The sequence below is a fragment of the Prionailurus bengalensis genome, chromosome D2 (assembly GCF_016509475.1).
Source record: "Prionailurus bengalensis isolate Pbe53 chromosome D2, Fcat_Pben_1.1_paternal_pri, whole genome shotgun sequence".
Classification (NCBI taxonomy): Eukaryota; Metazoa; Chordata; class Mammalia; order Carnivora; family Felidae; genus Prionailurus; species Prionailurus bengalensis.
In genome coordinates, this window is record NC_057351.1 from 50,880,551 (window position 1) to 50,897,218 (window position 16,668).

At 44.1% G+C, this 16,668-nt stretch overlaps 1 protein-coding gene across 2 annotated transcripts in view; it reads right to left on the minus strand.

Moving 5' to 3' along the window:
- Positions 1 to 14,991, minus strand: part of HTR7 (5-hydroxytryptamine receptor 7) — an 82,791-nt gene extending 67,800 nt beyond the window's left edge. For both annotated transcript variants that reach the window (XM_043596952.1, XM_043596953.1), the window contains exon 1: positions 14,313 to 14,991. In XM_043596952.1, coding sequence (XP_043452887.1) covers positions 14,313 to 14,857 — 545 coding nt within the window. In that variant the 5' untranslated portion in view covers positions 14,858 to 14,991. The remainder of the gene's footprint in view (positions 1 to 14,312) is intronic.
- Between the last annotated feature and the right edge of the window lie 1,677 nt (positions 14,992 to 16,668).

A 16,668-nucleotide genomic window follows, 5' to 3' on the forward strand; every position in this document is an offset into this window, starting at 1 on the left:
GTGAGAATGCAAACCGGCAAAATGGGCCAAAATAAGGCTCCCCACATAGATGCACTGGGAATGTGCCCCCCAGGTCCCCCAGCTGCTCTGTCCCCAGAGGCGGTCAACCTGTGCTTCACTACAACATCGGAAGAGTGAGCATTTAGGTCTGACCCAGGAGCCATCATTTTGCAGCAGTCCTCAGCAAGAATTCTTTAGGCACAGAAAGACTATTCAAAAAACAGACCAGAGTACCTGGGTTTTTATTGATGGAAGCACTCAAACAAACCAATTGTTTGCAACCAGAAGCTAAATGACTCAAACTCTTCCAAAAAGGTCATCGCTCACAGGGATTGACTGCAAAGCAAAGGTATAAGCTACCTTTTTAAGGGTCCAAATTTTCTGATATGTGAATAAATAATCTTAATTTATGCTCAACTCGACAACCTCTTGAAGATGGGGCCATGTATTTACCCACCTCTGTATCCCCCCCCCCAGTACTTAAATATCTAGTAGACAAATAACAAGGGTTTGCCTATTAAAGAAATCTCAGCTCCACCATCTCCTCTAGCTTGCTCATGCATCCTCTCTCTCCTCTCTTCCTCCCTCTCTCTCTCTCTCTCTCTCTCTCTCACACACACACACACACACACACACACACACACCTGGCTCTCTATTAGGACCTGCTGCTCAAGAGTCCATCTTAAACCTGTGAAGAAGCAGATCCTGATATTCCGTAATGACTTACCCTAACCCCAACCCAAAAGCTAACAGATGGCCTGGAGTGGAGACGTCCTGGATCAGCAACGGAGGAGAGGGTGCCAAAACACACCTGGCCCCTAGGATATTAGGTGAGAGGCTCTGCACTTAGGCTAACATAATTACTGTCATCGCTGTCCTCTGTGGAAGGCAGCAGAAACTATCTAGTGCTTGATGATATTCCAAAGGCAACACCCTTCGGGCCCAAAAGACCTAAGTCAGTCATTTTCCCAGCCAACTGTGATCCCACTACTTTCTTCTTGTGTGCTCTTGGGCAAGGCATTTAACCTCTATGAGCCTCCCTTTGCTCATCACACAGGTGGCCAGAATGAGAGTGCCCCTGGAGTGGTCATGGGGATGAGATGAGATGAATTACACGAAACCCCCAGCAGCAGACCGGGCCCACAGTGTGCACTCAACAAATAATATCGCAACAGCCAGTTACTGTGCTCTGCTACTTGGGAAGCATCTTCCTGCCTGATACCTGTCACTCTCCTTCTAGGATGTGTGAGCTTGGCTGCAAATGTGTCTTTCGGCTGAAAGAAAAAGGCTCTGGGATTTTCATTCAATTTTGCCTGCATTTCCGTCTGCTTCATGGCACAACAATGGTGATAATAAAGACACAATCCGTGGCTCTAAACTGCTAAGGATTCATATCACTAGGGCTTTGTTAAAGTCAGTGTTCTGCATATGTATGGCGAGCAGAGAGTGACTCACTAGCTACTACAGCTGGATAGGACAACCCATTGGGGCTATCCCACTGCCTCCGTACCACTTCTGTTCCAGCAATCTCCAGATCCTAACTTGGTTTCCCAAGGAAACTTCTACGTTATCACCAAGAAGGTTTCACAGAATGCTGGAGAGTAAGAAGTCAAGGTCTGCCAGACCTTTGAGAATATGAGGTACCCAACCTTCTCAACTCAACCCACCATGATTAACTAAACACCTACCATGTGCTAAGTACTATGCTGGGGATGGGGACACAGTCTCCAACAGGACATCCTGCTATGCAGAGTGTATGGATGATTGATCCCACAAATCATGTGTTCATTACAGTTAATTTCACAAACCATTCCTTACAAATTAAGGTGAGTGTTAGTAAGAAAAAATGCAGTTAGTAAGAAAAAAAGACTGTTTAAGAGAATCTGGAGATTCTAGGAAACTTGCATGGGACAGTAACATCTAATCAAGGACCTGTCTGAAAAGTGGTAAAAATTAGCCAGCCAAAGAGGTAGAACAGTGTGGGGGGATGAGGCAGGGGGCACAATAAAAAGACCTGTGAAGGCCCTGAACATCAAAATGTCAAGGAATTGGAGGAAAAAAACAAAAAGGTTGCCAGAATATTCAGGACTTGGGGGAGATAGGTAGGTAGGCAGATAGATAGGGAGATAGACAGATGGGTATAAAAGTGAATTGAATCAAATCTTGGGCAAAAGTTGGCAGACTGCAGCAGGTCACATGTGGCCTGCCTGTTTTTGTATGGCAACCCCAGCTAAGAATGGTTTTTATATTTTTAAAAAGTTGAGCAAATAAGAAGGAAGAATATTTAATGAGATGTGAAAATTACATGAAATTCAAATTTCAGTACCCATAAGTAAAGTTTTATTAGCACACAGCCACTCCCATTCATCTACAAATTGTCTATGTTCAAACTACAGTGGCAGAGTAGTTACAACGGGGACCACATGGCACACAAGCCTGAAGTATTTATGGAAATATTTATCTAGCCTTTTACAGAAAAATGTTTACCAACCCCTAATCTAGTGAACTAAGGCAGAGGTCAAATTGTATAATCTTTTAGGTCACATTAAACATTCAGGACCTTATCTCAAGAGTAGGGGAACTCATTAACCCATTAAAGAAGCAGGAAAACACCATCATGGAGTAGTGCCCAAACCCGTCTGCACATTGGACTAGACTGGAGCTTCCAAAATAGGGGTGCATGAGTCCTACCCCCTGAGACTGTGCATTAGTTGGGCTTATGATGCCCTGGGTGTGCACTGTGGAATTTTCTGAAGATTCCTAGGTGATTCTAAAGTGCAGGTAAGCTCGGGAACCACAAATAAAATCACATTTCCTTTTTCATTTTTTTTTTTTTACTTTAAAGTTATTTCCCATTTATTTATGTTGAAAGACACAAAGAGAGAAGGAGAGGCAGATACGGAGAGAGAGTATCCCGAGCAGGCCCCACACTCAGCATGGAGCCCAATGTGGGGCTTGATCTCAAGGCTGTGAGATCATGACCCAAACAGAAATCAAGAGTCAGATGCTCAACCGACTGAGCCACCCAGACGCCCCTACATTTGCCTTTTTAAATTTTTTTAATGTTTACTTATTTTTGAGAGAGAGGGAGAGAAAGAGCATGAGAAGGAAGGAACAGAGAAAGAGGGAGATGCAGAATCTGAAGCAGCACAAGCCTGACATGGGGCGAGAACTCATGGACCATGAGATCATGACCTGAGCTGAAGTCGGACGCTCAACTGACTGAGCCACTCAGGTGCCCCCCTGCATCCGCCTTTTTAAAAGATCATCCTAACTCGGGGGTTCTCCATCTGGCTACACATTAGAATCACCTGGGTGGTATCTTCAAACATACTGCTACCCAGGCCCACCCAGACCAATTAAATCAGGATCTCTCTCTCCAAGAATTGCTAGTTTTTTAATTGCCCAGGTGACTCTAATCTTTAGCTGGGGTTACACATGCTGCATTAACATGGGGCAGTAGATAAAGGGAGCCCCCTGGGAGGCTACATTGAGTGGTCCATATGAAAGATGATAGAGGCTTGGGTTGAGTTCCTGGACATGGCAGTGGGGAGAAGGAAAGTGAAAGGATAATCATCAGGACTTGGTGATTGGATGGGGAGAGTGGGGGGCTGAATGGGAAGTTTCAAAGATGGTACCCAAATGTCTAGCAAAGCAAATGGGTACAGAATGATGTCACCAATTGGGATGGGAACACTGGAAGAAGAACAAGTTTGGGGGGTGAGAGCATTAGCTCTGTTCTGACATATTGAGAGGGAGGGGCCTATGATGGAGTTAGTCAGACTGAGGCTATAAGGGAGGCTGGAGTTAAATCATAAAGGGCCTTGACTGTTCTCCTCATGCAGCAAGAAATGGCTACAGTGATATAGGGGAACCCATGGGGTAGACACTGTTCCTCCCACACAGAAGGTGTGTGTTCCCTTAGCTTCCTCATCTACAGAATGGGATTAAAAATGCTCACACTCTCTCTTGTTCCTCTTCGGCCAGCAGAGACATTCAATGACAGACAGTAAATAAACACCCTTACCGACACTCACTAAACACCTTTGCTATGAAGATTAAATGAGATATTATATGTCAAGTCTCTAGGAATTTATGTAGCACAAAAGGCTCTCAAAAATGGTAGTTGTTATTCCTACAGGGTTTCCAAAAAAGAATGGTACTGTGATACCCTCAATGATGTTTTACGATGTATACATGTGGACATCCATGGGAAGGACAAGCGAGTGGGGTAAGAAACTGGCACCTTCAGCAGTTGTGAGAGACAAAATAATGGTATCTGTTCACCCATTACTAAGAAGTCAGGATTCTAGCAACCCTGTGGAATCCACAGCCCTCCAGGGTCCAGGCTACCCTTCCAGCATGCTGTTCCTCCTTCCCCAGTGTGGCCCTCTGTCGACCAAGATGACAGCGAGACCTCCAGTCACCATACTTAAATTCCAGGAGACAAGATGGAAGCAAAGACAAACAAAAAGAGGAAGAAGGCCCACACCAAATGTCTTGAAAGAAGTTTCCAAGAAGCTGAAACACAATAGTTCTACTAACATCTCTAGAGTCAAAATTTGCTAACATGGCCACACCTAGCTGCAGGGGAGACGACAAAATGTAGACTTTATCACGGGCAGCCATATTCCCAGGTGAAAACAGGAATTCCTGTAACTGAGGAGGAAGGGGGTGATGGGCGTCAAGAAAAGGCAACCAGCAGCATCTGCCACAAGCAGACTTGGGCTTTTCCTCACGTGGATGCCTTCTGGCTCCCTCTCTGTAAGTTCACTCACAGACTGATTCACTGCCTCCAGCCTCTTGGCATCTGCTGTTCCCCTTGCCTGGAAACTCTCCTGCCCTTCGATCACCAGTGTAATTCAACATTTCTCCTGAGACCTCGGTCAGGATTTAAGTCCCTCGCGGCCATACCTAAACTTCTACTCTTTTCCTTAAATATATTTACATGGGGCGCCTGGGTGATTCAACTGGTTAAGCGTCCAACTTCGGCTCAGTTGGTGAGTTTGAGCCCCACATTGGGCTTTCTGCCGTCAGCCCGGAGCCCCCTTTGGAACCTCTATTCCCCTCTCTCTCCCTGCCCCTCCCCCACTTGTGTGTGCATGCGCATGCTCTCTCTCAATCAAAAATTAATGAACATTTTTTAAAAAGTAGTTTATGGGAATTGTCACTCACAAAAGAGAGGAAGACCTGCTTAATCTCCTCCCTCTCACCCTTTCGTAGCAAAGGAAGAAGAGGATTCTATCAACTCATAAAGTGTATCTACAAGCTGAAAATTAATTTAGAGATGAGCAAGGATGACTTCTTCAAAAAAAAAAAAAAAAAAAAAGGCAATCCAGAGAAGCCAGAACGCACCCTGTGCTGCTGATCATAGCAGAATTAAAGCCAAGAGCACAACTCACATCGTCAAAGTGAATGAGTCACAGTACCTGGCGAGGAAGCAAGACTCCAGCCAGACCCCAGTCAGAACTAAGGGTTATGGCTCCTGCAAATACAGATGAGTTCCTTTAACTGTTAACAGCCCAAAGATGACCCCTGCCCTCATACACGAAGCTAAAAAAAGGAGTGGTCGCTGACAGTACTGAAACAGTAACTGCACTGGCTCAGATTAACCATCCATCTGATGTAAATCCAGATACACTTCACAGGATGTCGCCAAATAAATCCTTTTGCCCTTTTGATTATAAAACAAAAGGTACGTGCAGGAAATTACCTAGAACATACATGGATGCTTTTACAGTAATTTTACAAATGAACACTCATGTAATTACCACTACAGTCAAGACGTAAAACATGATAGCACTTCACAAGCATGCCCAGAAGTAATCACTCTCCTAGTTCTCATGATATATAGTTCTTTCCTTTCCTTTATAAAATTTCCACTTACGTAGATTTCTAAGCAGGGTTGTTTGTTTCAAATTTTTATCACAATGGAATTGCATTATACGTGTTCTTTGGGACTCTGCGGCTTCTGCTCATCATTGTGTTTGTGACCCCAAAGTATTTTTTTTTCAACATTTATTTATTTTGGGGACAGAGAGAGACAGAGCATGAACGGGCGAGGGGCAGAGAGAGAGGGAGACACAGAATTGGAAACAGGCTCCAGGCTCTGAGCCATCAGCCCAGAGCCCGACGCGGGGCTCGAACTCACGGACCGCAAGATCGTGACCTGGCTGAAGTCGGACGCTTAACCGACTGCGCCACCCAGGCGCCCCGACCCCAAAGTATTTATGGATGAAATGACATGACATTGAAAATTTGATTTAAAATACTGTGAAGATTGGAGGAGCTGCAAAGGATATGTTGAATAAATTGGCCATAAATTGATCACTGTTGAAGCCAGGCAATGGACACATTAGATTCTTCATACTATACCCTTCACTTTTAAATATGTTGCAAATTTTTATAACCAAATATTGTTTAAGTTACTTTGTGAGATTTGTTTTAACCAGTTTGTTCATTTTCATTACCATATGGTAATGGTTCTCTAAGGAGGGCCCCCAACTCAGGAGCCTCAGAATCATCTGGGAATTTGCTTGAAATGCAAATTATTTGGCTCCCCCCAGACTTACTGAATTAGAAACTCTTGGGGTAGGACCCAGCAGTCTGTGTTTCAATAAGCTCTCCAGATAGTTCTGATACATGCTCAAGTTGGATAACCACTATTGAATAGTATTCTATTGTGTAAATGTAGCACAATTTATTTATCCATTCTATTATTGATACACATATATATTATTTCAAGTTTTAGGATTCCAAGTTTGTGGATATTACAAATATTCCTGTACAAGACTTTTGGTGACAAGAATCTCTTTGATACATACCTCATGGTAAAATAGCAAAATCATAGGGTGCATGTATGTTCAACCACACACAATAATGCCAAACTATGTTCGAAATGATTTACCAATTCACCATCCTACTAGTAACGTACGGAAGTGCCCTTCGTTCTACATCCTTGTCAATACTTAGTATTTTTCAGAGATTTTAATGGTTGCCCTTCTAGAGCATCAAACGCTTTTAAGCTTCCCAACTTGGGATAAAAAAATATATATTAGGGAACAGATATATTAGGAACTAGAACTCCAGACATGAAATCATAGTTTTGCAAATATGTTAGTTGGTGGGTTTGCATGGAATGGGCCTGATGGAGAAACTGAAAAGATCAGTGGGACTATACTTTGCAAAGCAACATGGACTCTGGTACAAACTGTCATTGATAAGTGAGGCAGAAACAAAGCAGAGACCTTATGGATGTGCTAAACACTTTCCATTTTATTCCCAGTGAAATGAAAAGCCAATGAAAGGTTTTCAGAAGAGCAATTTACATAATTGTACTCTGTATTTGTATATATTTAAAATATCTCAGGCACACATCCACTTCTAGCTATGATGAAGCTACTTGATGCTTCAGACCAATGCTTCTGCTGAAACAACTAAAAAAGCTTGATAAAGCACAAAGACACACACACACACACACACACACACACACACACACCCCTGCTTGTAGCCACCACAGAATTCTTGAGACAACCAGGAATTAAGGAAAACAAAATAATCCTGGAGAAAACAGAACCACAGAGCAGTGAGTCAAAATCCTGCAGGCACTCTTTCCCTTGAGACATTTGCCAAAACTAGGTGAGGGAAAGGGGCTGAGGATCAGGCAAAAAACCTCAGCAGAGCTGCTTGTGAAGAGGCAACAATGTCAGAAGACATATTGGTAATCTCTTGAGGACAGAAAGACAAAATTAAAGACCTCAGAGGCCAACATCCCAGTAATAAGGAAGGGGCAGAAAACTAAGCCCAACACTTGGCTGGTATTCCCCTCAAGACATTGGTTGCATTCTGAAGTTGTATAGGGCAGGAGACTAGGAAGCCAAGGAAGAAGGCTCTCCTTTTCCCAAAAGGCTTTCAGTGGGAGTTTTAGCAATCTACAGTGCTGAGGAGAGAACAGAGTACTGAACAAGCCAGGGGGAGAAGTCACTGGGAATACCCCCTGCTCTCAGCTGAAATCCCAAGAAGGCTACATCCCAGAAAGAGGCATCAGCCAGTGGCAGACAGAACTCTATCAACACTAAAACACCGTCTATAGTAACACAAACCCTACTTGGATTACAATAATCATTCCACCAATATGCCTGCCTACCAGCTATTTTCTCTGGAGGAAAATAACATCATCTACAACATCTATAATTCTTCATAAAAAATGTTGAGTGTATAATCAAATGTACCAGGCATGCCAAGACATAGACCCAAAATCCAGAGTTAAAAAACTGAAACAGATCACACACAAAGCAACCACAAGTGATTCAGATGCTGGAATGAGTATAAAAAGAGCGTATGTATACTCAAGAATGTAATAACAAGAAGGAGAAATTACATGAAAAGGCAGAGAATTCAAATCAACAAAAAAAGATCAAATACAGAAAAAAAAAAGAAGCAAATGAAATTTCTAGGAGTGTGAAATTAATAACTGAATAAATAATGCTGGCCAACAGATTAGACATACCAGAAGAGATGATTAATAAATTGGAAGGCAGGTCAAAACTTTGGTAAAAATGAAGCCCAGAGGAAAATGGAAAATGGAAAATAGAGTGTAAGAGACATGTGTGATAAAAGTTCCAAATTATGTAAATTTGAGACACAGAAGAAGAGAGAAAGAATGAGACAGTAAAATTATTTAAAAAGATAATATCCAACTGATTGGAGATATCAATGCAGAAGGTACAAAAATTACTAAGAACCTCACCCAGGGCTGACAGCAAATAAACAGCAAAAATTAATCAATAATGCCAGACCTGGGAACAGCACAGAAAAACTAATAAAAACTAAAGACAAAGAGAAAATCCTAAAACAGCCAGAAGAAAAAAAGACACATTATCTTCAAAGGAATAATAATAATGTTGGTTAATGGCTGATTTTTCAACAGAAACGATGGAAGCCTGGAGACAATGGAATGATGTTTTAAAGTGCTAAAAAAAAACCCCTCAAATATAGAATTACATACTCGGAGAAAATGTCATTCAAAAATGATGGCAAAATTAAGACATTTTCAAATAAGTAAAATCTGAGAGGACTTATTACCAGCAAACCGTCATTTAAAAAAATGCAAATGAGGGGTGCCTGGATGGCTCAGTCGGTTGGGCGACCGACTTCGGCTCAGGTCATGATCTCGCAGCTCCTGAGTTCGAGCCCCACGTTGGGTTCTGTGCTGACAGCTCGGAGCCTGGATCCTATTTCAGATTCTGTGTCTCCCTCTCTCTCTGCCCCTCCTCCGCTCGTATTCTGTCTCTGTCTCTCTCAAAAATAAACAAACATTAAATAATTAATTAATTAATTAATTTAAAAAATTCTAATGAAAGTTTAACTGGGCAGAAGAAAATGATCCCAGATAAAAACACGGTAATGTAGAGCAAAGCAAAGCTAAACATGTGGGTAAATAAGAGTGGCTATTAACTGTTTAAAATAACAAAAATAATAGATTAGATCTTTTAAATATGTAGATTAAAATGCATGACAACAATAACACAAAAGATGTAAGGGGATAAATAAAATACAATAAGGTACATTACTATACAGCATAATATTTATCCAAAAGAAATGTAAACATGTCCACAAAATGACATGCGTATAACTAAATGTTTACAGTGGCACTATTAGTAATAACCAGAAACTAGAAACAATTCAAATGTCTATCTACAGGTGAATTGATAAGCAAGATAACTGGAATACTACTCACCAAATAAATAAAATACTGACAGACTAAAATCTATGGATGAATCACACATATACTGAGCAAAAGAAGCCAGAATTAAGAGTATATTCTCTATATAGGGGCTCCTGGGTGGCTCAGTCGGTTAAGCGTCTGACTTTAACTCAGGTCATGATCCCTCGCGGTTCATGAGTTCGAGCACCACGTCAGGCTCTGTGCTGACAGCTCAGAGCCTGGAGCCTGCTTCGGATTCTGCGTCTCCCTTTCTATCTGCCCCTCCCCTGCTTGCCTTCTGTCTCTGTCTCTATAAATAAATAAATAAATAAATAAATAAATAAATAAACATTAACAAAACTTTTTTTAAGAGTACATACTCTACTATTCCCTTTATATGAGGTTCTAACCAAGTAAAACTCATTCATGATGCTAAAAAGTCAGGACAACCGTCATCCTTGGGAGCAGCAGAAACTGGAAAGGGGCAGAAGGTTGTAGTATTCAGTTTCTTGATCTAGTGGCAGACGACACTACGGTGTTCACTTTGTAGAAACTCAGCACGCTCTACGCTTAGGCTTATTCATTTCCCATGTGTATTTCCAAAAGACATTTAAAAATGTATTTCGGACATACGGAAAGTTATACAAAGAAAAACAAGACTGTATCAACCATTAGAATTAGAAACAAAACATTACCAGTATAGTTCCGTGAGCTAGTCTCTCATGACACCTCCATCTACCCCACCAGAGATAACCACTCTCATGAATTTGGTGTTCTCCATTCCTCTGCACTATTTTTTCCTTTACGCCTTAGATAAGCTCACCTAAACAACATATAGAACTGTTTTTGCATGTTTTTGAACTATTTATAAAATATAATGTGATTTCTATTTTTAAAAGATCATTCTAGGGGTGCCTGGGTGGCTCAGTCGGTTAAGCGTCCGACTTCAGCTCAGGTCACGATCTCGCGGTCCGTGAGTTCGAGCCCCGCGTCGGGCTCTGGGCTGATGGCTCGGAGCCTGGAGCCTGTTTCCCATTCTGTGTCTCCCTCTCTCTCTGCCCCTCCCCCGTTCACGCTCTGTCTCTCTCTGTCTCAAAAATAAATAAAAAACGTTCAAAACAATTTAAATAAAAGATCATTCTAATAGGGGTACAAGGGAACTTTCTGAAATTATAAAAATATTCTACATCCTGGCTGGAGTGTTGGCTACATGGGTACAGACATTTGTCAAAACTCATCAGACTATGCATTTATTATCTTTGCATTTCACTATATGTAAATGTTATCTCACTTAGAATCAATTTTTTTTAAACAATTTTTTTTATAAAGAGATCATTCTAGCTTCTTTATGGGCAATGGATGCAGGGTGGACAGAAGTGAAGCTAGGAAGGCGAGTTAAAATATTCCAGTAGACCTGATAAGTGTCAAACTTACCTACCTGAGGAGGAAGGAAACAAAGACAGGTTGTGGGCACAGTTCTTTGAGCAGCTTAACTCCAGTTACTGGAGGGAGAAGTGAGGCCAAAAGAAACTAGAAGATCAAGCTTGGCCCATTGAGAGAAAACACTGAAGACAAGAGAGGAGGGATCAAGGAAGGAACAAAATCCTTGGGGTAAAAGGAGATGGGAAGATGTGAGGTGTGGGTGGTTCGGCCTTGGCCGGGACACAATATCATCTCATTTTTTAACTGGACCGAAATAAAAACAGGTACAGATATAACGTGAAAGACTGTTTGGTAGTGGAAGGATTACAGCGTTCCCATCCAATGACTGTTACTTTTTCAATGATCATGAATCATTCATTATCTGAAGAGGATGGGGAAGGGAATGCGGCCACCTAAGAAGAATGGCATGAAATTGCATTGGAAAAGGCTAGAAAAGCATCCAGGTGAGGTGGGGTGTGGCTAAGAAAAATCAAAGGCTCCATTTTGGATAAGTGAAATGCTCAATAGATAGCCAAACTCTTGTAATACAGTAAGAGCACAAAAGCAAGATTATTATTCATCTTTAATTATGCTGCACAAAGCACACTGTAACCTAACCTTGAACTCAAGATGGAATGAATAAATGAAGACTAAAATTTTTCATATTTTCTTAGCACGTTTTTGTATCATTGGTCATATTCTACAATGGAACTGAAGAAAACAACCTCTTTAGAAAGAATTCACCTTAGGGGCACCTGTGTGGCTCAGTTGGTTAAGCATCCGACACTTTACTTGGGCTCGGGTCATGATCTCACTGTTGTGGGATCGAGCCCCAAGCCAGGCTCTGTGCTGATAGCCTGGAGCCTGCTTAGGATTCTCTCTCTCTCTCTCTCTCTCTCTCTCTCTCTCTCTCCCCTTCTCTCTCTGTCCCTCCTCCACCCCTGCACTAGCTCTCTGTCTCTCTCAAAATAAATAAACTTTACAAAAGAAAAAAAGAAATAATTCACCTTAGACATCAAACACATTTTCTTTTTTCTCATTTTTTTAAATTTATTTTTTAATTTCTTTTTTTTATTTTTTCTCATTTTTATTTCTGTGTGTTCTTGGAAGAAAAGCAATCTGTGTCTTCTTCCAGTGTTAAGTTTTTCATTTATCTAAAAAAATGATATGTTCCTCCTCTAAAATAATTTTTAAGCAGAATTCACCAATGGGACACTTCTTAATAGGAGGAAATAAGGAGACAGAATCTATATCCCTATGTAATATCACAATTTGTGACAATTGTAAGGATATACGTGACAAAGAAATTAGAAGCTCTTGCCAAGAAGGATTAACCTCTCTGTATCTGAGACATGCCTGCTGCTTGCTGGTAAGTCACATGTGCACACTGAGTGAAGAAAGCCTTTGGCTCATATATAGGAACCTCAGGGTCGTCCCAAGCCAAACCTGAACGTGCCCAGCAGAACAGAAGCACTGGCTGTGTTAGGACACGAGTTAGTATCAATTATGAAATGAAAAAATTATAAATGTACTTCTTGCACCATAAATTAATATTTGTTGCATTACACTAAATTCCATTTAAAAGGACTGCATTCATGCAAGAAGCTCAGACAGGCTTAGCGGTCCAATTTTTATGCTTACAATTCATGTATATACTTACTATGTATATTGAGTGCACTCCCCTAGTTCCTGTTGCCACAGCCAGACTGTGAGTGCATATGTTTTTGTCATTCTTAACTACAGTAATTCAGAACTTCAGCTGTCAAGTTTAGAGCTAATATTCTTATATATGCTGTTCACGCACTACTCTAAAAACTAATTCCTTGTTTGCTGTCGGAGGCTCCTACCTAGCATGATATAGAAAATGGCAGGATCAATTTTTTAAAAATAACCTAGATCTTTAAACGCAGATACAATATATTTTTTTTTTTCTTGAAAATACCCCTTTCCTATCATCCCCTTTCTTCAGTAATTCTAAACCCTGGTCAAGCAGTAAAATAGGAGAACATGTTAAACATCAACAAACCACAAATAGCAGTGTTTACAGGGAGGAAAAGGAAGAAAATCTCAGTTTCGTGCTACACCATCCTTTGAGGCACTGTCATTTTAAATGTGGAGCCACCAATTATTTCTTCTGTGCTGAAAGGTTTACACATTTAAAGGTTCTGTAGGTCCACAAAGAAAATAAGCAATCATTTCTCTGTATCATTAAACACAACAGGATGCCAGTCCTGTGCTAGTTTTAAAACATCAGAATTATGTGGGTGAATATTAAGGTTTAATATTTCAGTTTCAAGAGAAACACAGTGTTATTGTGTGGCCAAAGAGCACTGGGACCATACTTCAAGCTGTCAGTTGCACTGTATTTCTAGGACCAAAGATGCTCCACTGCAGAATTCTGTAGTCCTAGAGTCTGAAGAAACCCTGGGGTCTCCTAGCCCTATCCGACACCCAAGACAGGAATTTTTCCCCCAGCATCTCTGACAAATGGTCAGCCTCTGTTTCAATTACTCCACTGGGGAGTTCTCAAGAGAAGATTCCCAAGAGATATGATGAAGTGCTAGAACCAACCATTCAGATACGGAGTTAGGCTCCAGTCAGCACGCCTGCGGGATACAGACAGCGATGCCAAACACTAAAATCAGACTTCGAAAAGCATGCGATTCAGAATCAGCAATCATAGGAATGCAACGTTCCGACATGTAGAACCCCCAATTCTGGAACCATCCTCAGTTCCTTCACTGGCCCTGGGGAGCAGCTCCCAAAATCAGGAAACAAGGAGGCTTTTCAACGACTGATTTCTTAAAGTAAGAAATGACACTTCCAGGCTCACAGCAAGGGTTTGTCAAGTTCAGAGAGGATCAAATCCCTTCCGTCTGAAAACCAAGCCAAGGGACCCCCTGGTGGAACTGCTAATGCTTAAAATACTTTAACTTTGGTCTTAAAATCCTCACTACAGTAAACTAGAACATTTTGGACTCTTCTTTTAAAGGTGTATATAGGCTATGCTGTAACTGAAGTTGCTCGGTTGGTGTGTGGGGGTTGATATTTTAGGCGCAGCCCTTTATCCCTCTGAGGGGTCTGGCTTATCCTCCTAAGAAAGGCAAGCGCCGGGGGAAGGGGGGGAGCAGCCCGCACATCCCCAGGCGGACCCCGGGACCGGGCGGCCCGGCCCTTACCTTACCTGTCGATGCTGATCACGCACAGGGTCATGATCGAGGCCGTGCAGCACATGACGTCCATGGCGATGAAGACGTTGCAGAAGAAGTGGCCAAAGATCCACTTGCCCCCGATGAGGTCGGTGACGCTGACGAAGGGCATGACCGCCACGGCCACCGAGAGGTCGGCCAGCGCCAGGGACACGATCAGGTAGTTGGAGGGCTGGCGGAGCTTCTTGACGAAGCACACCGAGATCACCACCAGGCAGTTGCCGGCGATCGTCAGCAGCGTGATGAGCGTCAGGATGGAACCGATCACAACTTTCTCGGCTCTGCCGTAGTTGATCTGCTCCCAGCAGCCGGAGGCATTGTCCGGCGGCGCGTCCCAGGTGGGCACCGGGCTGGCGGTCACCTCTGGGACCCCGCGCAGCAGGTGAGGCGCCCAGGAGCCCGCGACCGGGCCGGCGCCGTCGGGGCTCAGGTCCGGCAGCCCGCGCCCCACCTCCGGCAGGAGCAAAGAGCGGAGGTGCCCGTAGAGGTCCGGGCGGCCGCTGCTGTTAACGTCCATCATCGTGCCGCTGTGCGCTGCTGCCCATGGAGCCGGCGCCCCCGCCACGCGCTCCGGCCACCGGCCCGGGGGCTTCACCTCGCCGGTTCCGCTCCGCCCGGCGCAGCCATGGGGCCGGCGCCGGCCGCTGGGGGGCGCCTCGGCTCGGCCTCGCGGCCCGGCACGTCCCGGGCCCCCAGCCGCTGCGGACCACGCGGGAGCGCGGCCGCGCCGAGTCTCCCTGCGGGAGGCGCCTCCGGCACCGACGGACGCCCGGGACGCGCGGCTCGCGGGCCGGTGGGCACGGCTCGGCTGGCCGCCCCGCAGCCCGCAGCCCGCAGCAGCCGCGCGCCTCGGCCGAGCGCGCCCGGGAGGCAGCGGCAGAAGTTGCGGAGTGCGCCCCGCCCCTCGCGCCCGCCGCCGCCGCCGCCGCCGCCGCCGCCGCCGCCGCTCCCCTGCGGCAGCCGCGCCGCGTCCCCGCCGCTGCCGCCGCCGCCGCCGCTGCCCGCGCCACTCGGGCTCCCGGGACGGGTTTCCCCGGCTGTGTCGGGCCGCCGCCTCTCCCGCGCCTCCCAGCTGGGCGGGGGGCGGTGCTCCACGCGCCTCCCGGGATCCCGAGCCGGTTCGCTCGCTCGCAGATCCTGCCGTGCGGCTGGAGGCGCAGACCCCCTCCGACAGACCCGAGCCTCCTCATTGTATGAACGACACTCGGATGGGGGAGGACTCGGGGGCCAGAGGACGTTCGGACTCATTGCGAAATGAAGAACCTGGAGAGGATTTTTTTTTCTTAATTAAAAAACCTTTTTTCGAGCACTACACCAAGCAACAAATAGATACTTCCGTTTCCTATTTTGACCACTTATGGGAAAAAGCGAAGATGGAAAAGGAGAAGCAGCCAAAAGGGTGGGGGGTGGGAAATCTGAAGAAAGAAAACAGGGAGAGGGTGAGATGCCTTCAGGTCTTGGCACCCGGGTGGAGCTGGGGGGCTGGGGGCTGGGCTCTGGGGAAGGGACCTCCATGGGCTTCAACCCATTCTGACTAACCCCCCAGCGTCTAGAAGCAGGCCTCTCGGGCTCTGAAAATAATCCCTGGCTGCTTTTATATTCAGACTTCAAAGCCTAATATATTGAAATGAGGGTTAATTTATCCCATAGTATTCTGGAAATGTTGCACATAAGCGAAGAAATGACCGGTTACAATGCCCTGCAGAAGAATCCTGGAGGTGTATGTTGACTTAATGCCTATTGCCTAAAATCCCCTTGGTATTCAAACCCTGTAAGAGTGTCTGATTTCTATCATTTGTGAGACTTACTCCACTCCATTTTGTTTAAAGGTTTTATTGGAAGCAAGCAGTGATTCCTTTAGTTTAAGACTCTGGAAACAATCCAATCTGTTTTCTTTTCTAGTTAGGCCCTAGCAGATTATAAATAGGAAGAAAAGGAACAGAAACCTCAAAATGTATTGATCTGAGAGCTAATACTCTCCTTCTTCAAGGTGGGTAGTAGCCCTATTTTTCCAGATAAAGAAATACAGTTGCCTTCAGCTGGTAATAGGCTTCAAACCTAGGTTTACCTGATTACTATGTCCAATTTCTTCTCTCTACCCATTCAAAATCAGATTTTTTTTTTTAAGTAAAAAAAAAAAAAATCCCTAAATGGTGGGCCAGTGTTCACCATGAAAAGGTCAGGGGCTCTCCTCTGCATGAGATAAGCAGGTCAATACCTTGAGTCAGAGGAAGAGTGGAAGAGACTACATGTAGGCTACAAAGCAATACCATTTAATGGTTAAGGAAATGGATGAGGAAATTTCTTCAGTCTTATGTGAGTATTAAACAT